The sequence below is a fragment of the Callospermophilus lateralis genome, chromosome 8, assembly GCF_048772815.1.
Source record: "Callospermophilus lateralis isolate mCalLat2 chromosome 8, mCalLat2.hap1, whole genome shotgun sequence".
Taxonomy (NCBI): domain Eukaryota; kingdom Metazoa; phylum Chordata; class Mammalia; order Rodentia; family Sciuridae; genus Callospermophilus; species Callospermophilus lateralis.
Genome location: NC_135312.1, coordinates 34453903 through 34476517, shown reverse-complemented (window position 1 = coordinate 34476517; position 22615 = coordinate 34453903). Strand labels below are relative to the sequence as shown.

The 22615-nt window shown below is 37.9% G+C and overlaps 1 protein-coding gene across 1 annotated transcript in view; it reads left to right on the top strand.

Annotated features, from left to right (window-relative positions):
• The first annotated feature begins 8144 nt into the window (after nucleotides 1-8144).
• The window catches only part of Kctd8 (potassium channel tetramerization domain containing 8), a 230963-nt gene continuing 216492 nt past the window's right edge, over nucleotides 8145-22615 (top strand). Inside the window, exon 1 of the mRNA XM_076865049.2 lies at nucleotides 8145-9105. Within this exon, the coding sequence (XP_076721164.1) occupies nucleotides 8145-9105 (961 nt within the window). The remainder of the gene's footprint in view (nucleotides 9106-22615) is intronic.

Here is a 22615-nt window from a genome sequence, read left to right as displayed (position 1 = left end):
CTCTTTCTACAGTACGACTGGAAAATTCATCATGCAGGATGGGTATTATTAATAACTGTGCTATTCTATCTCCTGTTTAAATTACTGATATATCTCTTGGAGAACTAGCTATAATTTTTATTTCACCTTCATGATCAGGATCAATTACCCCAGGACTTATCATAAGTCCTTTTAGTGTAGAAGAACTGTGTCCCAATAATAAGCCTACTGTTCCTTGGGAAAGAGGTCCTTTTACTCTTGTGGGAATGATTTGAACTCCCATCTCTGGAGTTAGTACTGCTCTGGTGGAGGTGCAGATGTCCAACCCTGCGCTCCCTCTGGTTTGTCTGATGAGGGATTTAATGGATGATGTGTCCTGGGCACTACCCTGATGGTGTTGCTGGTTTCCTCCATTGCCCCGTATATTTGTGCTTGTGGGCCCCGGAGCATTGGGCCCCCAGTCCGTTTTTTGGCAATGGAGTCTGATGCCTTTCTCTATGATATTGTGGGTAAACACCTGGTCCTTGTTCGTTTTTTGGTAACGAAATACCCTCTATGGTGGTTTGAGAACGGCATTCATTAGTCCAATGTCTCCCTCTATGGCATCGTGGGCAAATACCCGGTATTCTATTCCTTTGATACCTAGTTTTGTTAAACCCTTCTCCTATGGGGCACTTCCTTTTAAAATGTCCTGTTTGTTCACAATTGTAGCATGTTTTTGGCCTGGCATCTAAAGCCTGTTGTAATGCAGCTGCCAAGACTTGCCCTTGTTCATTAATGTCTCTACATAATTTAATATATGTGTTTAAATCTTCATGTCTCCATGGTCTAATGACTTCTCTGAAGCAACGATTTGCTTGGTCATAAGCCAGTTGTTTTATGAATGGCATTGCTTGTTCTGTATCCCAAAAAACTCTGGCAACTGTTTGAATAAGCCTATCTACAAATTCAGCGTAAGATTCATTAGCTTTCTGTATTACCTTAGATAATTGACCTTGTAAATCTCCATGTCCTTGTAAAGTCTTCCATGCCCTAACTGCATCTGCAGCAATTTGTGCATATATAGCAGGTTCATATTCAATTTGTTGCCGTTGACCCTCATAAGGTCCTTTTCCTAACAACACATATAGATTTCTTTGAGGGTAACCGGCTGCTGCATTTCGCCTAGCTATCTCCATGCAAAATTCCTCACTGGCAACCTTCCATAACAAATATTGCCCTCCATTTAGCACAGATTCACACATGCTAGCCCAATCTGCTGGTGTCATGTCCAAGTTGGTAATGGATTCAACCATGCTTATAGTGAAGCGTGCTTGGGGACCATAGGTTGTTACAGCTTCCTTTAACTGCTTCACTGTTTTGAAATCTAGAGCACGGTGAATTTGCTGCCTTCTGTTGAGAGCCACAGCCGAAGGGGCCCCAGCAAACTTTCAGACTGCCAGCTGATGATTGGCTCACAGCGGCCCCAGCAACATCTAGCTGATTGGCTCCTCTGCGGTGATGCTCATTGGGCTGTTTCCCTGCCCTTTCAGGCCACGGAGCTGTTCATTGGGGGACTTTTTTGGCTCCGCCCATGCGACCCAGCCAATCGGCCTCAAGATCAGGAGGATTGTGGGAGGTGGAGAGGCTGGTGGTTGGGAGAGTGGCTTGTGGGAAGCCATTGGTGGCAGTTGGGCTCTGAGGGTTTTTCCTGAGGAGCGGTTTTGTTTGGCATGTGTGGTTCTAAAAATAAAGTTAGTTTCTTTTGACAAGTGGCTCCTGAATTGTGCCCAGCCAGACTGTGGCAGCCTTCCTGCCTGCTCAAGTACAGGGCATGCTAATCTTTGAGGTCCTGTCTCAGGATCCCATTTATCAACTATGGAGGTTGAGGGCCACTCAGCTGTCTCTATAGGTGGAGCTGTTGGTTGAATTACGCCCTCTGGTGATAGAACCGTGTTAGTAGCAGCCTCCTGTTGTAGCTTTTTCCCTAATAGCCCCTTTTCCCTTTAAATTTTCTTCCTCTGTCTGACTGACTAGCTCGAGAGAACTTCTCTTTTGCTTGATCTAAAATGTCTTTCTCCATGGTCTGAACCTCTAACAATTTACTTAACACTCTTTTGGTTTGCTTTTTACTAATTTCTAATCTACTATAAAGATAACGCAACCCAATAAGATAACACAAAACAAAACCGAAACAGAATGAAACAAAAATGGAACAAAAAATCGTTGTATCAATTTTCTCTTCCTCAGGGCCAAACAACTTCAAACCTTGAGCCAACCATTTTTCCCAGTTTGCCTGAGAAAGTTCTAGGGATAGGCCGCTTGAAACAAAAACAAAATAAATCAGAACAAGAACACATTGTTTTTTGAAATGGTCATCCATTCTCTCGCCTTCCCTCAGGGGCGAGCAATTTCAGTTACCTCTGAGCTTCAGGTGATCCCCCATGGCCGCCAAATGCAGGAACAAACTTTATTTCCCAAACTCCTGTGAATGCCATGCAGGCGGCCTTCTCCCAGGACACACTACACCAACAGGAAATCCCTTCTCTGGAATTCCCTCCTACTGCACTTCCCCAACCAATGGGAACTCCCTGGGAGTCCTGGGAGAGCTCCAAAGTAGCAGGCCTAGGCAGACAGCAGGGGTCTAATCTCCAATTGAATGCACATCTTAACATAATCATTATCATCTCAATGGCTTGCTGGGGTCACCTTTCAACCAAAAATGCCATGTGTCATTCCTACTTGGCTATGACTCTCAGCACTATTTCAAGGTAGCAGCTAGGTAGGAAAGATGAGATATGAGACTGTGTTTTAACCACCCTCTCACACTCCCCACACCTAATTAAATAGCCCAGAAAACACAACTTTTTGTTAATAAATAAAGGATTCAAAATGATTTTTTTTCCCACAAACACCTGTTGACTACTTTTTATGTACCAGTCATTACATTAAATGCTTAGCTATATTGAATTACAATAAAAAGTTTTCATAAATTTGAGCATTTAACTTATTAGACTTTTACTAGGGGTCACCCTAACATTTAATTTTTATTTTGTAAAGTTTTTAATATAAAAAAACAATAACTTGTTACATTATATGAAGATATTTAAATTGCTGGACTATGCCATCACATGCATGAAATGTACAGATACTCTGAATTTTCTAAATATCTCATTTGCAAAAGGTTTTTCCTTTCTTGGAATCACTGACATTTTCAAAATTGATATATAAGAGATTTGTGGATAAACTCCTCTTTATACTCTGTTTTCCAGCTCTCTCCAGATTGAACAGCAATTGTTAAATTTGTAGATGATTATTCCTATCCTAGCTTCAGTTTTGTTCTTATAAAGGGTAGCGTTGCTTAGTTTGCTCTGGCAGGAAACCCTTTACTTCTTGCCTCACAGGAGGCCATATGCCCACAAAATAACCCCTAGTCTAGCTGGCCTTTTTCCAAGAGTGATGTATACTGAAAAACATGTTCAAATTTTGCCATTATAGAGGTTTGTAAGGGAAACATAAATTCTTTAGTGATTACATAATTTTCTTTCTTGTCTTTAGAGCTTTCTTTCTTTTTTGGCTAGAAAAACTCTCATAGTCTCCATTCCATGTGTTAAATGACCTTATTTAAGCACTGGATTCTAGCCTCCTCTTATTAGTCCTGTGATAAAATTTTTCAAATCATGTTTTCTTACCCAAACCTCAAAACACACAGGTGTTTTTGAGCCATAAATACTGAAGAGCTATGAGGTAGAACACAGAAGCCACTGGCCGTGTGTGGCTATTGAGCACACAAATTATGGCTAGTTTGAGTTGAGATGTGTTATAAGTTTAAATAAATTTACCTATCTAATTTTTTACTTTTTAGTATGGATACTAAAATTTTAAATGGTTTGTGTGTTCTATTAAACAGCACTGATTGAAAATTGTAGTCTCTGAAATTGGAAAGAATCTCAGTCTTTTTACTTAGAATTACATGAGAGTCTTGGGAATTCTTTATATATATATACATATACATATATGTGTGTGTGTGTGTGTGTATATATATATATATATATATATATATATATATATATGCTTTTAATAAGAAATGTGTATTTCTTTAATAAGAAAAACAAATACCACATAGTTTACTGAAAATTAGAAGTATAGCTGGACTTTGATACAAGCACCCTAAAAAGGGTAATTAAACCACAAGCAAAAGTTTAAAAAATGAACAAAGTTTAAAAACAAAAGTAAGAGAAAGGGTAAATTTGATCAATGAAATCATATCAGTATCCAGGATGATAATGTACAACAAAATAGTGTCCACAATGAATATAGAAAGGGAAGGAGAGAGTGTGAAGACATTCATAATGGTAGATCTGTATTCCCATAGGCCTTGGGGTGAGACATTTAGAAAGAAGGTAGGTGGAGCTACTATAATTAGTTTACTGCTTCTGGATCCCAAATGCATCCCATTGAGATATATCTTCGCATCTATTCCTTAAAAAATGGTTTGAAACAGATGTAATAACTTAAAATAAACTCCATCAAATTTGGATGACCCTGTTACCAGAAGCGTCATCAAAGTAAGGAGCATGTGGTCATTTCCACCCTGCTCAGGAGGAAACTGAGATTCAAAGAGATTAAGTAACTTGCTAAAATCATAAAGCCGGTAAGAGAAAAAGATTTTTAACACAGTTCTATCTGGCTCAAAATCCCACTGTTACATTTTGTGTTTTCCCTTTCCTATCAAAGAAGACATGGTTCCTGCCTTTAAATAACTCTGACTAATGAAGAAATATTCAATTTGTTATTTTAAGTTACAAAGGGTTATGTGTTATAATCTGGACCCAATATGTTCTTTATGTTTGTTTGTTGTGCTTTTTGAGACAGTTTTGGCTGTGTTGTTTTAAAATGTGCTTGGAATGGGTTCTAATGTAGCTTATAGTCAGAGAAATTTGATGCTTTGCCTTTGCACAGCAAAATCTTCAAGGACCCATACTTGTGATCAAGTAGGTCTTAAGAACGTTAATGGTGTCTGTGGTTGGGAGCAAATTGATTCTGATTGTGGTGTTTGGTGTACATTGCTCAGTGCACCAAATAGATTGCTCCAATCATGTCTATCTCTTTTTGCTTTCCTTTCTTTTTTAGGTCTGGGTTTATTTTGATAAGATTTTGTTCTCACTTGTCTTGATTTTAATTGTGAAGGCAAATCTTACCTTTTCAATCTCAATGTCAGGATACAGGTGATGTACTGACATCTATTCACGGTATGAATACATTTCTAAGCAGTAAGCATTCAACAAACAAATGGTTGCTACTTCTTAGGTACAAGGCACCATTGTGAGGAAAGAAAAGTGCATCCAGCTTCAAGCCATACTTACAATCTGGTGGGAGACAATTCAGGATGACAAACTTTGTTCATATATAAGCACAGGGTTCTGTGGGAGCAACTTAGGAAGGATCTTCTGCTTTAGATAAAAAATGCAAAGATTTCCAGAGGAAGTGATATTTAAACTGTAAGGAAGAAGTAAGCAGTGGACAGAGACCAGGGAACCAGTGGGAGAAAAATTCTTAGCAGAGAAGGTCAGGTAAAGGCATTTTTGACCTGCAATTTATTGGGTTTGGAATTTGGTTGAAAGGTATAGATGTGAAAGGGTTCGAGAGAGTAAGAGGAGTAGCCAAGAGAGAAGAGATTAAGGAGAAAACTCAATCAAGTTTGAAGGGATAATTTTGAAAAGCAACATTTCACACAATGTAATGCATTTTGAATCTTAAGATGATTCATTTAGAGCATAAATTTTAGAGGCCCCTATAAGCATATTCTATGTAATTGGACCTGTAATTGAAAATAGAAATGATAATTTCAGTCTGATAATATTGGACTCTTCATATTCACATATATGTGTATTCATATTTATTATATATCTACTTCATTACAATTCTATGGCCTGAACCATACGTATCATTAGGGACATTTACATCATGATAAATGGGCTTCATTAGTAGTGCTTTGAGGCATTATTATTTATTCATCTTTGAAGGTTATAAAGCTTCTATTAATTCATTTTTCTAGGAACTATTATTTTAAATCCAAAAAAAGTTTTCCTATTCTTCAAGTGAGATAGAAAATGATCTATTTTTCCTATTATTTCAATGCTCAATTTTAGCTTTTAAATAAAGAAGGCCTAATCAATTCTACTTTTCTTTTTTATTTTTTAGTTTTCGGGGGACACAACATCTTTATTTTATTTTTATATGGTACTGAGGATCGAACTGAGTGCCCTGCGAATGCCAGACGAGCACGCTACTGCTTGAGCCACATCCCCAGCCTCTCAATTCTACTTCTTAATTTGATCAGTAAATTTATAAATTTGGGGTAAGGTAGTGGTTTGAATAAGAGGATTGCATGAACGTGCATAGTGCAAACCCAATTTTATTTCAATCTCAGTTGTTTGGCAAATATATGTGTTCTTTCATTAGTCCGTTAGGCTCTTTCTGCTTCAGGTAATCAAACTTCAAAATTGGTATAGCATTTTCTGTGGACATGGCTTATATGGATTAATTAATTAAATATAGTTTACAATGCTCCAAAAAATAAAATGTTATTCATTTGTGAAAAATTAAAGTTAAAATTAAAATTGCATCTCAAATCTCTTTCTTTTTGCGAATTTAAAGAGGAAGAATTATATAGAATTTAAAAATATTAAAATCTGGACACAATTCTAACTCTTAATGGAGAGTTCATCCTCTATATTTTTATAATATTTTTGGAAACGAATTAGCAGTGTCACAACATGCTCTATTCACCTTTGTACTTTTATAAGCCAATGATTCCTTATGTTTCTGGACACAAAACCAATCACGTATGATACCTTTGCTATGTACAAATAAAAATTAAGATGGGCTTAAATTCATTTGTGACAAATTGAGCTTAGAAAGCTACCATTATCTTGCTCTGTGACACTGAGATTAATGAAGAAACTGATCAGGATTAGAAACAAGAAGCCAATAGAATAAGTTTCCTCTTTGGCCCAATCCCACTGTCCATAAACATTTATTAAGCATCTTTCATGAATTGAATGTCATAAAGATGATAGAAGGAAAATTACATTATTACATATGTCCTTCACTGTTTGGGAAATTGAATCAGATTCTGAGTTTTAAATCCTTAACTAGATATAAATCATGAAGTTAAATATTAGATTATGAAATGTGACTGTAGTAGAGGTAACAGGCAGTTCGCTCTTTCTTTAAAAAAAAAAAAAAGCATTATAAAGCAACTGTGAGAGATTAAGCCCTCCCTCGCCTATAGTCTTTTTGCAGTTGTAAACATTTGTAGTAATTTCAGGTTGTGTGCCTGGCGTCTGTGTTATAATCAAAACCTAATCTCTCTCTCTTCCCTGCTTCTTAAGGAGAGTCTAGGAAACTAGTTTTACTGGGCTAACATGGAGGAGGAAGACAAGGAAGGGTGGATGGGAAAGAGAAAGGAACAGAGAGAAAATAAGGCAGGGACAGATGGAAAGTGGGAATTAAATGAATGAAAGAGAGATGTCCCTTTTCTGGGTTTGTTTTTGGTGGCTTTTCGCTTTTCGCGTTTGGCTGCCCAGTAGCATCTCCTGCAGGCTCGGCCCTCGGCCCCGCCCCCTAGCGTCGGAGTCCGGTAGCCAGCGGCTGAAGCCTATCTCTTTAAATGACAGCTGTGGCTGGGGTCCCAGTACTGGGCTTGACGTCAGTGCCGCCTCCTGGGCTGCGAGGAGTAGTTAGCGCCACCGTCCGCGCTCGGGGCTTGCGGCGCGCTTGCAAGCTGCTGGGGCGGCGAGTTTTCTTTGCTCCGGCCCCTCCTCCTGCCCTCCCCTCGGAGAGCCGAGCCGCAGCCCCAGAGCCTCTCGCAAGTCTCCCTCACACTTCCCCGCCGTCTCCCCAAAGGAGCGGTCGCTCCTCCTCGCGCCTCCTCCACCGCCGCTCCCGCGGAGCTACTCTCCCGCGCATCGCTTCCCCGATGGAGCTCGGGCGCCGCCGACGCCGCCGCTGCCCCGAGCCCTGAGCCCCGCCACCCGCCGGGAGGAACGCACCGACCCGAGGGTGCAGGGCGCCCAGGCGCACGCAGAGGGCAGGGGGCTGCGAGGCTTGCGGGGCACGGGCTCTGGGAACCACAAAGTGCTGCTCTCTCAGGTCACCTGGCCGCCGGTGGGGGGGGGACCATGGCTCTGAAGGACACGGGTAGCAGCAGCAGCACCATCCTGCCAATTAGCGAGATGGTCTCCTCGTCCAGCTCGCCCGGCGCTTCGGCAGCCGCCGCCCCGGGGCCCTGCGCACCCTCGCCCTTCCCCGAGGTGGTGGAGCTGAACGTGGGCGGCCAGGTCTATGTGACCAAGCACTCCACGCTGCTCAGCGTCCCAGACAGCACTTTGGCCAGTATGTTCTCGCCTTCTAGTCCCCGGGGCGGCGCCCGGCGCCGGGGCGAGCTGCCCAGGGACAGCCGGGCGCGCTTCTTCATCGACCGGGACGGCTTTCTGTTCAGGTACGTGCTGGATTATTTGCGGGACAAGCAGCTTGCGCTGCCCGAGCACTTCCCCGAGAAGGAGCGGCTTCTGCGCGAAGCCGAGTACTTCCAGCTCACCGACCTGGTCAAGCTGCTGTCGCCCAAGGTCACTAAGCAGAACTCGCTCAACGATGAGGGTTGCCAGAGCGACCTGGAGGACAACGTTTCTCAGGGCAGCAGCGATGCGCTGCTGTTGCGAGGGGCCGCAGCCGCCGCGCCCTCGGGCCCAGGAGCGCACGGCGGCGGTGGCGGCGGCGCCGCGCTGGACAAGCGCTCGGGCTTCCTCACACTGGGCTACCGTGGCTCCTACACCACCGTGCGCGACAACCAGGCAGATGCCAAGTTCCGGCGTGTGGCACGCATCATGGTGTGCGGGCGTATAGCTTTGGCCAAGGAGGTCTTTGGGGACACGCTCAACGAAAGCCGCGACCCCGATCGGCAGCCTGAGAAGTACACGTCCCGCTTCTACCTCAAGTTTACCTACTTGGAGCAGGCATTCGATCGCTTGTCCGAGGCCGGCTTCCACATGGTGGCGTGTAACTCCTCAGGCACTGCCGCCTTCGTCAACCAATACCGCGATGACAAGATCTGGAGCAGCTACACTGAGTACATCTTCTTCCGTAAGTTCGCGACCTCGGCATTTCCTAATTTATCCGCGGCTCCCTGACAGTGGCAGGTTCCAGCTCAGCTGTAGCCCTGTAAGGGTGTCCCCTGCAGAAGTGCCCCTGGAGGGAGCTGGTTAAATAGTGCAAGCAGGTCTTCTTGCAAGCCTGCCTTATGAAGGGAGGACAGTTTACTCTTTCCCTCCCTTCCAATCTCTCTCGCTAGATTCATGTTTTCGCGAATTCAGTAGCACCCAGTCCTTACTTAAGGAAGTCCTCTTCCACAACTTTATTGATCTTGCCCTCTTGCCCCTCCTAGCTTTTGGATGCCATGGGTTGTCCTAGACTGAGGACAGTGGAGAGGAGACAGGAAAACATGCTGCGCTCCCAGGCCTTCCTCCTGTCTGCTTCCGTGGGACTCTTGGCGGGGAGTGGAGGTGTCAATTTGTGTGTCTCTAAGTGGTGGTCTTCCAGGCGGCAGAATGGCATCTAGGCATTGCTGTACTTCACCCAGAGTATCTTTCTCCTAGGTGTGGGCCAGCGCAGCGGCGCCAACCGCGGGTGGTTTCGGTAGGGGGCAACCAAGTGATGGATGTGCCTCTAGGATTCTTCAGGGGCCTGGGCGTGGTAGCGGTTGGTGGCAAAGCTTATACTGCCTAATGGAAACCCACAATTACCCGAGGCAGTTAGCACCTCAAGTGCAACTCCCCCGTTTTGGACTGGCAAGGGTGGAAGGAACTAGAGGGCTTGGATGTCTGAGTGCAATTTTCAGGGTTGGAGATTAGAAAGGGAACATGCCTCTGTGTGTGTGTGTGTGTGTGTGTGTGTGTGTGTGAGAGAGAGAGAGAGAGAGAGAGAGAGAGAGAGAGAGAGAGAGAGATATGAATGGGGAGGGGAGAGGGAGATAGATTGTGTTTCTTTTTTTGCATCCCTTGGGTGTTAAATGGAGTTGAATGCACTTTCCCAAAGTGAACATTGCATGGGTTTTCTGAAATACGAGAAATAAGAACAGAATTTCAGAAAGTATTTGACACATTTCATCTATCTATCTATCTATCAATCATCTATCGTCTATCAATCATCTATCTCTAGCTATCCATTTAGTAGTGCATTTCTGGTGGGGGCTCTGTGGAGTTCAAGAACTGTTTGTAGGTAGAGTGGGAGTGTGACCGGCAAAATTCTCAGTGACAGGTGTAAAGTTAGAAGGGCAACAACTTGAGGAAAATTTGGGTAAATGAAAAGTTAGTTGAGATGGTTTTGCCATTATTTACAAACATTTTTACTTTGGCATGTCACCAAAGAAACTTGCTTGTAGTGTTAGAAAAAGTAGCATTGAAAACTCATAAGGAACATAGATCTGCTTTGATTATGTTACTTATTTAATAATTCACTCACTATTGGGGAACTGTACAATTTTGTACACTTTGTTTTGATTTGAAAAGTAGAAGAGACTTCTCCTTGAACAAGCGCAAGGTTGATTAGAAGGTGGCTCATTGTCTGAATATTTTGGTAACCTTGGAGGTAGGAGACAGACACAGCACATTAGCTGTAGAGTTAGATTGTCTTTTAAAATAGTTCTGGATTTCCTGAGGAAACCATGCCAAAGAAGCAAATGAAGTGTCCACTGAAGTGGTAGATCAGAACCCAATTGTCTTAACTATATCAAAGTATTATTTGTTACACAGGAGCAAGATTAATGGTCAGAGAAGCCACATGAAGGAAGGTAGTATTTTTATATTCATATAAAATTGACATCTCTTCAGTATATATTAAATAAACATTTTAGCATATTTTATTTATCTTTATCAATGAACCTTTTTTTTAGATTTTAAATATGTACATCATTTTATCAAAGAACTATTTTCAAGCATTTCAGAAGGTGGTATGAAATGAAATTTTGCCATTCTTGTGATTAGCGATTTTTGTTAAAATAAACAGAAGCATGAGTGTTTTACAGAGTTAAGTTTCTTATATTTTGGTAATCTTTCATGATTTCAGTGTACCTCCTCACCCGCCCTCCCCCCCCCCGAAAATTATGGACTTGAGAATGTTCATTACGTTGATCATGAAGAGATAATACAGTTTTGGTCTATAAATTAGGAAAACTTAACTAGTAAGATAAATTGATAGATATTTGAAATTCAGGATCTTTAAAAACTCTGGAGCTAGGATTATTACATAAAATAAAATATTCAAAATATTGGATGACCTTATATATCTATGAATAACCATTTGCAGAATACTCACTTTCCTATTGAGCTCTGAAATTGATTCATAACAGTCCCAGAAATCTTAGGAAGCAACCCAGAACTTTTTTTAGGGTTATTCTAACTTTAGGTTGAATTATACAATCCCAGGTTAAATACTGTCTCTTGAAGATGCAATTCAGTTATGACTCAATCAAATATAGCTGTCATTTTAAATTTGAATATAAAATTTATCTTGAGTACTAACATATATACTTATACATATGTACATGTATGTAATATTTTATATAGCTTCCATTATATTGCCACAGATTATACTGAATGGAATTTCTTTTAATATTTTTCATGAGAGTAAAATTATTGGATGACCTTGTATATCATTTGTCTTTTAGATGAATTAAAGAATCTTAATGTTTTTATTTTCCCCTTAATACATATTTTTCAAAAATACTTATTTGTTGTATAAAATGTATTTATTTAGTGCATAATAGATTATCAGTTACCTTAACATCTTTTAAAATTCAAGTTACAAGTAAACCTAGTGGTTTATGCTACTCTAAAAATAATAGAATTATAGTTATGCACTTTAATATCAGTTTTAGCATTATGCATCAATCCTGAGTTTCTATAATAGAAGGAAAGAGATTGGCAAATGGTTCAGTAATCCCAGCCATTGCTACTTGCAAATGTGTGATCTTGGTTAACTAACTTACTTGTTTTGTATTTTAGTTCCCTCACATGTATAACGGGACTTATTATAGTACCAATTTTATAAGATTTGAGAAAACAAGAAAAGTGCTTAGACCAGTGTCTGACCCATATTCAAAGTTGAGCAATGTTAGCTGTTCTATCATAAGTAAAATTCTATAAACCTTATTATTCTTGGAAACATTAAACTTTCATTTTTGGTTTATTCAAAGTATAGTTAATTAAAGTTATTTGTAAAGTTAATCAGAAAGTTATTTCTCAATTAAATAATAGCGTGCTAAACTTCGAGGAGTTTGAAACAACTAATTAAATAACTAACTTCTACCCTGGAACTTGAATTTTTCAGACCAAGTGACCTAGACTTGCCAATCATCCTCCTGTTGGTTTTTCTGGATCACCTCCCAACAGAACACATTTCTGATTCAGAGCCAAGAAGTGTTTTAGCCCTTCCCACTAGAACTTGAAACTTTGACAATATTTTCTGAGAAATACCAAGCTGGATTCACATCTTAAGTGCTTGTATTTAAGTCATTGGGATCTAATGCTCAAGGTTATATACAGCCTATTAAACATTAAATTCCAGGTTTATTTGACTACATGGACACCTTCATCTATTTTCACTCTTCACTCATTATTTATCAAGTTTTTTTAGTATACTACAGCATGTACTAGTGTGATAAAGTTTCATATGATAAAATTGTTCCTCTATTACTGACGATGGATTGCCCTTTTCTTGGGCAAAACAGAGTGGTTTATCGTGCTGTTTTGGAGGGGATGTCTGGTAAGTGTAGTTGTGGCTGTTTTAATTAATAAGAGACAATAAAGATAAAAAGTTATTTTTTACAGTATTGCATAGACAGTGTATAGTTATATACAAATGAAATGTGATATGTAGCTCACTCATAGTTAGATCCAGCATTATGTATTTCTTTGATTTTTCATATTTAGTAATTTCACAGTAAAGGAAGTGCTGATTTATTCCTGTTCTCTTCTTAATAGTAGTTTATATGTTGAACTCCAAATGTTTGTTGAGCAAAAATACATGTATGCAAGTACCTAATTCCACAGGAGGCTGTGGTATGACACTGGATGCTCTAAAGGGCCTTTGAACTTGAATGTCTTGTATAGTACTCTCTCTACACATATCTTCTTCTTTAGCTTTTTGTGCTACCCTGATGCAACTTTGTGTGATTAGATAGAATGGCTTTATTTCAAGGATTACAGTCACTCCACCAAGTAAGGTAAGCACTCTCTAAGTTGTCAGTGTGATGGAGGAGATCCAGCTGCTGATCTGAATATAGGTTTCCTGTCCCTTGACATACTTCTTATTGTTAGTGTCTGTTAACCACATAAACTTTTTCTTTTAATTGTTTTTTCTTCAGTGCTGGGGATGGAATCCAGGCCCTCACAGATGCTAGTCAAATTCACTACACTTGAGCAGCAACTCTAACCCCTGTAAAAGTTTCTAATTACCATAGTGGTGTTTTGTGATTTCAAAAATACAAATATATGAAGTATTTTGTGTCAAATTCATTCATTTATAAATTTACTTATAAATTCACTTATAAATTTACTTCCTGATGCATTGACTTTTTAGTGTATCCCCTGGTATCCCAGCATTATAATGCTGAGTGAACCCTGGCTGTCCAATCCTTCTTTATGGTGCTTCAGCACTTCACTATATATTCATTATCCAGTAGTTATAGATCCTTTATTGATTGTCCTACACATGTAACCACCTGTTTTCATGTTGACTTTCATGCTAGTTTTCTCCCTGAGATTTTGTGTTACCTCTCAATTTTGTGTTATCTGTGGCCAAGTGAAAGAGCTAACATGAATTTACTGACGGTGTTTTCCAACTGAAAAGGTGGATTGAGGAATGAGCTACAGGTGTTCAAGAGTACATTGAGACAGTTGCTGAATTTGAGACTTAGTTTCACTTCAGTTTAAAGAACACTTATTAAATTTGCCAGGCTATAGAACCTGTAACATGAAACTATGGACAAGACAGAGGCTTTATATTTAAGATAATCACTTTGAGCTTTATGTAATTGTAAATTATATTATAGAGGGGTTATTAGGGGTTATATTATAGAAGGGTTATTCGGGGTTATTTAGTATATTAGCAAGAGGCAGGAGCAATTACATGAGTTGTTACACAGTGATATAAAGAATGAAAAGAAAATGTTAACTATGAGACAATTAAAAGGCTCTTATAAGCTAAGCTGTTAGAAATTGTAAGCATACACATTTCTTGATATTTAAATTATGGTGGAAGGTATGGTATAAAGGATTAAAATTTAATTGATTGATTTGTTTAGTGTATGCAAGATTTGGGTAAATTCTCAGTGCCCCAGTTTCTCCTCCATCATGTTGAGTAATTACTTTTTTAAAAATAACAGAGTATGGAATGACAGTTGCCTCAAGATGTGATCAGGCCCTATTTTGGTATAAATTCAGGAAGGTTTAGGAAGTATCTGTCTATACTGATAGATAATTATTTGCAGGTCAGTTATATCTACATTGCAATTTCAACTCAGTTTTTAAAAGACATATTAAAATACACTTAATAGGTATTACTGTTTAATGATCAACATAACACTATCAGTTTTACCTATATTCATTAACCTTGTGTCAGGGTACTTAATAAACATAAACTTTGCTAGCCATAACAGCACATTATTTCATGCTATCTAACAGGATGTTTATTAGTTTGATTATTCACTAGTTAAATCTAGTGCAGTGTTTGGTCAGCTTTTACCTTATAATGTTTTTTCCACCATATTGTAACGATTCCCATAAAACTCCATATAGGGGAAAAAAACCCAAGTTAAATATAACAGAAGAATGTAAGAAAAAATATATGTAATGTTTCTTGTGCATTACCAGAATAGTGATTTAACCCAATCAGTTATGTTATTTTCATTTCTCTCATCGGTTATAGTAACAAAATCCCTGACAAGTGATTTCTAATGTATTACTCTTTTGCTGGGAGCCATCAGCCAAGTAGGTATGACAATTTCCTTGCCAGCGTACTCCCATGCTGTCTAGCGGAAGGACTCCTGAAAGGTGACCTTGCTCAAGGACCAGGGCTCTTTCTCATCATTTTGCATAATAGTATGTATTTTCTAATACCTGGTAAAAGTAGAATAGAGAGATTAGTATTGTCTAACTCTGTTGGTTCTAAGAAGCAAATTCTTAAACACTCTAAATGGTTTAGTTTAATGCTTTTCAATCATGTTCCTTGAAAACTTCAGGCTATAGCTTTGAGATCTTGGGAAAATAATTAAATCTTCCTGAAGGGAAAGTGAGGGAAACAACAGTATTCACCTTATAGATTTGTTATGAAGATTAAATGAAGTAATCCATATAAAACACAGAACCGTATCAGGCACAAATTAAGTGCTCAATAAGTATTAGTAACTGCCAATATTAATTTAAGGATCCCCAAATACATAGGTAATCCCTTTCTCTATATTATTAATAATCAGTAACAGATTCCTTTTTCTTTTTGAGGAAATCGAGAGCAACACTTGTACAAAATTGCGTCAGAAAAGTCTCATTATCATTAGTGAGTTTTTGCTTTTTAAAATTATAGACTTGTTAAATATAACATTAATTGTTACATACTATGAAAAAAACCCACCTTTATTCTAATTGGTTTTTTATTATTTAGGGGGAAAATGTACCTTTTCAGATACAGTGCTAGTAATGGTCAATTTGGGCATAATCAATAAGATTACTAGTATTCAATGAAAATGGGATATATTCAATCTCATACTCATATTCTTTATTTATATTTCAGATGGGAGCTTCTAGCTCTGATTTTCAGCAGTTTTATGCAAGAGAACAAATTGTCACGGAGCCACGTGAGCTCAAAACTCTGCTTAGAGTTTGGGCATTTGGCCAAAATTTCAGGCTATATTTTAGATTCAAATGCATATCTTTACAAATTTAGGAAAACTGTTAGCTGTCAACTCAATCAGCTTCTATTGAAACTGTTCTTTGAATGTGTTTCTAGTTGCTCAAAGTCCAGGTATTTGAAGAAAGCCGGGAAATGCTGGCAGCTGTTGAGAGGTAATTCTCCAATATTCTGACCTCTTTTCTTCTGGTTGGTGAAGGCTGCATCTAGCATGCCTCTGTGCAGGTGGTGGATAAGAATTTATGCATATAATTCCAAAATGACTTCCACTTTTCTTTTGATGAAAAAAGTTGCTAACGTGGCAGCTTTTTAGTGAATGGTGAGTGGAAGAAGGCATGGTGGGTATGAAATATTGGTATCATCTGTATGGTGGTTTTCGGGATAGGTTCTTCTAATATTGATCCTAATTTAGGATTAAAATTTTTTGACAATTGAAATCCTTGGGTTATATTCTTAACCTTCATGGGTACTTAGATTTATTTTATTTTTGCTGCTTTATTTTTCTGTACTTCAACTCTTCACATAGAAAATGGTAGAAATTGATCTTCTTTTCCATCATACCTTCATGGAAGACCATAAATAGTATGTGTCAAGTAATCTATGCTGAATGAAAGTAGAATGTTTTTTTCTTGTTTTCCTGTGTCACACTGGCATTTCTTAAAAGGAATGTGTTGAGTATATTACTGTTAACAAGACACTTGTTAAATGGGAAACTTTCTCATGTACTATGTCATTAAGCTTTTTAAAAAAATTGGAAATACTAAACTATCAAACGGAGAGAAGTTTAAACTAATTTTAAGCTATTGAATCATATCTCTTATTTAGTCTGCTTATATTTATCCATGCATTCATCAACTGAATTATATGCCTATAGCTTGTTAACTGCTGAAAGTGTGGTAGTAAAGAATAGTGAACTTATTTCCTGCCTTTCATCACCAGAGTCAAGAAATACAGATTTGCAGTCTGTGTGCCCTGCTTGATTTTATATTTAATGTTAGGTGAATGGCACACTGAGCACATGTGCCTTTCATAAACTGAGAGGCTCTGTGTAGTCCCTGCTCATGGCCAAACATTGACCATATCTCTTACCCACTTGTGACCAAAAGAGCCTAGGAATGATTGTACTTATGTGTGTGTGTGTGTTTTTTTTTTTGTGTGTGTACATGTATACACAAATCAGCCTGTCTTTGGAGAATATCAATATGACTCTGTAGTCACTATTTATAATTTAAAACATTTGAGCAGTAGTTGAATAATGGCCAATTTATGTTTAAAAACGAGGTACTTCTTGATGTTGATCTTTAGCTAAAAATTACTATTTAGAGATAAATGTAGTCTTTTGAAAGTGACAGTCTTTCTGGTCTGTGTTACACCTGACTTGTTTTCTGAGAAAGTTTATCATTTACAGAAATAGAATTCAAGAGACCGATTTTTGTCATAATTCTTATAGATATTTCATATTCCTAAAGAATAAATCCTTAAGTCAAGTTAAAATGAATACTTTCAGGGTTATCTGTGGCAAGTATCTGATAATTAAGTTAGAATTTGATATAGTTTTGGTGTATCCTTTCTATTTCAGTCAAGGGCCCTGCAATGGGTTGATTTAGCAAGCTACATAGACAGTGGTTTAAAGATATGTATTTTCCATATAACAAAAAAAGGACCTGTTGACAATTGGTAATATTGCTGGTAAATGAAATCAAGCACATATATGCTTGACAGCCTAGTGCTGAAGTTGCTGTAGTTTAGTATATGATTATTCCTTTTCTTCTGCTATACTGATATGTTTCTAAGCATTTTAATAGCCATTATGATATTTCAGTTTTTACTTTTTGTACTAACATGTTTGGATCGTAAAATAAGCTTAGTTTTTTCAGGATGACTGTTTTATAGCTGCTACTATCAAACCATTTGATACTTAGCATTCTTACTACAGAGTTCAGTAATAATACCCAGTCTTTGATAAACCTAAAAGGAGGAGGGAGATATTTACTCCACGGTTTTAGCAGAATCATCAGATTCTAGGGATCAATGGCAATGTTTTTCCATTAGATTGTATGTAGTATGTTATGGGTTAAATTGCACTTTCCCCCAAAGACATGTTGAAGCCCTAACCATATGCTCTGTACCTCAGAATGTGGCCTTACTTGGAAATGGCATCTTTACTGAGGTAATCAATTAAAATGAGGTTGTTAGAATGGGCTCTAATCCAAAATACTGGTAGACTTACATGAAGGGGAAATTTGAACATAGAGTTAGCCATTCACACACACACAAGAGGAATGCCTACATGTATGTGAGAAAATGAGGGCAGAAGTAGAGAAATGATTTTACATGACAAGGAATGGCAGAACCTGCCAACAAACCACCAAAAGCTAGGATAGAAACTTGGAACAGATTTTCCCTGGTGGCACTGAGGAGGAACCAACCCATTAATACTTCAGTATGAGACTTCAGCAATCAGAACTGTGAGATAGTAAATTTCTGTTGTTTAAGCCACTGATTTTGGGATGCTTTGTTCCAGCAGGTCTGGCAAACTACTATGGCACTTTCAAATCTACCTTATAAAAAAATCTGGAAAAGTCAATGGTTTTCAAATTCTGTTTTTTTTTTTTTCTGAAGTTAGTATGAGACAACAAACTTCAGTTCAGCTAATGTATGCTGGAAAGAATTTATTAAGTATAATAGCTTACTGCAGACTGGCTGGGAGGGTAGAGCTTCCAGGAATGAATCCCAGCCATATCACAGAGTAGGGCTGCTAAGGGAGATGCTTCTTCGTAAGGATTTGGGCAGTCAAGAACTTGCCAGGCAGCTTCCAGGGGTTAGTCAAACACCTCACACACCTGGGTTATGATGCGTGTCTCATCAAAACACTACCTTAGCACACTTTCTTCCTTCTCTTTTGCCTAGACTCATAGGAGTGTCTAGTTGTGGAATGAGTCACATGTGGAAAGCAAGCCACAGGAGAGTCTAGGAAATATAGTTTAAGGAAAGAAAAAAAAAAAAAAACACCAACAACTCCTCCCTGTTTGTTTTCATAGTTGGTCTGGGTAATCTTATTATTTTATTAATTAATATTTTTAAAGTTTACTTTATGTGATTTTCACCACTTCATCCTCGATAGCCATTCTGATTTATTTAACATGAAGCCTCATATTTATATGTGTGCTGGAAAAAATGTGCATTCTGTTTTGTCTTGCTTATATTCTTAGTTTGTATATTCATTATCTCTCTCATTAAGCATTTTCTTATTAAGATCTCTTCATTTTTGTATCTCATATAAACTAAATGATTGCTCCTAATGGCTGCTTTTTACTTCCCAGCGTGTATTTTATCTAACTCAGATTGCCTTCAATCTGATTATGACTAAGTCCACTGAGGACCTGTGTGAAAATTTCCTGAAACATACATCTGGAATGGGAATTGTTGGGCCTCTTTATATATGTTATTTGACATGTATGTCATTTGACTAAATACTGTCAGATTGTTTAGCAAAGGAGTATACCGGTCTACACATCTAGAACCAGGGGATGAAGTAATTGTTGGGAAAATAGGTGAAATTGTAATTGTTGCGAAAATAGGTGAAATTTCACTTGTACTTTAATTTTTATTTTTCTGATTTCTACTGATAGAAGTGTAGTTTTTAGTTCTCTAATCTCTGTAAATCACAAGGTTTTGGAAATAATTTGCGTGAGCTGGTCAGAGGGATCCACTACAGTCTATGTTTTTCACCACATTCTGCCCCTTTTGAAATTTCAATCACAGCCACAGCATCATGGACACATGCTCCTGCATAACATGACAAAACTTTATGCAAATTATTATTTTCTAAAGTTGCCCTAAAAGGGATTCCATGTCTCATCAGCCTGCCTCCATTGCTGGTCCTTGTGTGTTGCTACATTGTACCAGGTTTGAATAAGATTCCTTGTGGAGTGGTCATCTATGATTATGCCGGTATTTGTTAGTTGCCACCAGTGAGTTCAATAAAAATTGTCAAATAAGAGCAGAATGACTTCAATGAAAGTTTTCAATCCAATAATAGGAGAATGGGAAACACAGTGGCCATGGGTCTGTAGCAGATCTTTGCTGTCAAGGTGTAACAAACAGTCCTTCAACTGGCAATAGAATAAATTCCCTGTTAAATCTTTCTTGTGGTGCTTGATTCTTCCCTTGTGTAAGACTCTTTGGTATTATCCTTTGTGGTCTTTTCCTTTACCTTCTGAGAGATTCTCTCCTGTTAATTGTCCTCTGAGGCCACCTCTGAGGCACCAGTGGCAGCATACCCTCCTGGCTGCCTCACAGATTTCACAGATCACTTCCTATCTTTGTAGGTCAGGGGTTTGTGAATTGCTTTCAGGGTTAAATAGCCTAGGCTTTTCATAGCCAGGCTTACAGTTTATTTGGCAAAATAATTCTCTCAAAAATCATTGCGCACTTCTGGTCAGTTTCATGAGCAAATTAACCAGGATCTTGTGTTAGTAAATTTTAGGATTAAAGAGTATTTTATAGCCTCTGCAAATCACTTACTTCTCCCTCTCTTAATCTAATGGCTTAGAAGGAAGTTTCCAGCTTTGTCAGCAGGGTAGTGGCCTTTGCATGAAAGGGCACCAGACCGGTCTCCTGTTAAGGCAGCAGTTTTATAGTCACTACTTAGCTTTTGTGTTGCCCTTTTTTTCTTTTTAATGTAACTGAAAACATAATGAAAATAGACATGATGGTTAAAAAAATAATAAACTCCCACATGCTCATCTCCTAAATTCAACAATTATCAACAGTACTTCATTTCTCTCTCTCTCTTTTTTTTTTCCAAAAGAATTTTGAAGCAAACAGAAAATATTATGGTATGGTTGTCCCTACATTCTTAAATATCTAAAAATAAAAATGAATATTTTCTTGCATAAGCATTATTTTGTTTTCAATCCTAGCAAGATAAATCATAATTTCATGGAAATATCTGGTGCATAGTTTATAATCTTAAATCCAAGATTATCTCAAAAATATATTATACATTTTTCAAAATTCAGGAATAGAGATTTTATTTTTGTGTCTCATTTTTTTCTCAATATAGGATAATTTTTCCTCTTGTTCTTTGTTTCTCTGTTTTTCTCCACCCCTGACTCCCACCATCTGGCTTTACAGGTAATGATGTCAGTTTGTTTTGCTGACCAGATAAGGTTCTTGCAAAAGACCTAATTAATGGCCTATGTTATGGATATGGTTGTTTGCTTTCTTGTGATATCATATAAATTTTTTCCTGTCCCTATATTTTCTATAACTTGACCTTGACTAGATTCAACTTCTCTCCTCCTTTTTTTTTTTGTAAGACTATTTATAGGTGATTCTATGTATTCTGTTTTGCAGACAGAGTATGATTGTCCAGTTTTTAATGACCCTTAGGTTGATTAGTAGATGTCAGTCTGATCCCTCCAGTGTAAGTTTGCCTAATAGTTTTATCATTAAATACAGTTTCTTGATTCAAATATTATATTAGAGCCTGCAAGATTGTAGTTTTCTATTTTTACCATATTTTCCAAATTTATTGGTTGGAATTTTTGTAGTGAAGAACTTTCTCTGAAGAACTACTTAAAATATGCTCAATGTAGGAGAGGCAGGGCAAATGCACAAGTCTTTCTTATTGATTTTCAGTTTTCATAGTAGGAGGGCAAACTGATCAGAGCCAGAACTTGATGACAATAGAATCAGAAAATTTTATTTTCCAGCATGTAGCTGCTTCATGCTGATATTCAGCAAGCCCATCCTCTCTGTGCCTCATTTGCATTTGGGAAAAACGTCTAAAGAGATAATTTTTATTAAAATATCTACAACTATATTCTTATTTGTACATGTCACATCTCTGTGAAGAAAATATTGTCTAACTCTCCTTATGATATTTCTTTGCATAGTATATGTATATAGTGAGCAGGAGACTAGTAATTTTAATTGTATTATATTAAACAGTTTTTATTTGTGAATTGTCAATGAAATGAAAGTATAGAAAATAGGGTCTCATTTTGGTTAATGAAAAACACCTGAAAAATATTTATATTGGGATTGTATATAGTTTTAAAGCAGATATACATAGTCAAGAATAAATGAAGTTGTTAGACGACTACAGTTGTAGTTATGCTTTAGTGCATACAAATTCAGGCAAGGGTTAAGGAAAATCAGAAGATGTTGGTTACTTTTGCTTCTGCCACTTTCTAGTTATTGATCTGGTGAAAATCACCTTGGGGTTATTTCCCTATCTCTCATTTGAAAAGGATTTAAGCATAAAAATGATGACATTTGTCAAGTTTGTTTAGCATCTCAGTTGAATTGTGCTATAAAATTGAATCAGTAGTAAAATAAATTAATTGCTTTGAGGTAAAATATGAGGAGGGTTGTGGCTAAGGAAGTACATCCTATGTCATGATATAGGAAAGATGCAAGTGGAAGGTTCTACCCTAGCAACTTGCCAGTGAACAGCTTTCACTTAGCCTTTTTTCTAATTTTTTTTTTATAGTTGTAGGTGGACACAATACCTTTATTTTATTTATTTGCTTTTATGCGGTGCTAGGAAATGAACCCAGTGTCTCACACATTCCAGGCAAGCCCTCTGGTTATAGCACTGAGCTATAACCCCAGCCCCTCACTTAACTTTTGAATATAAAGTTAAGTCAGTGAATTGTGAGATAAAGGGAGGTAGAGGAAA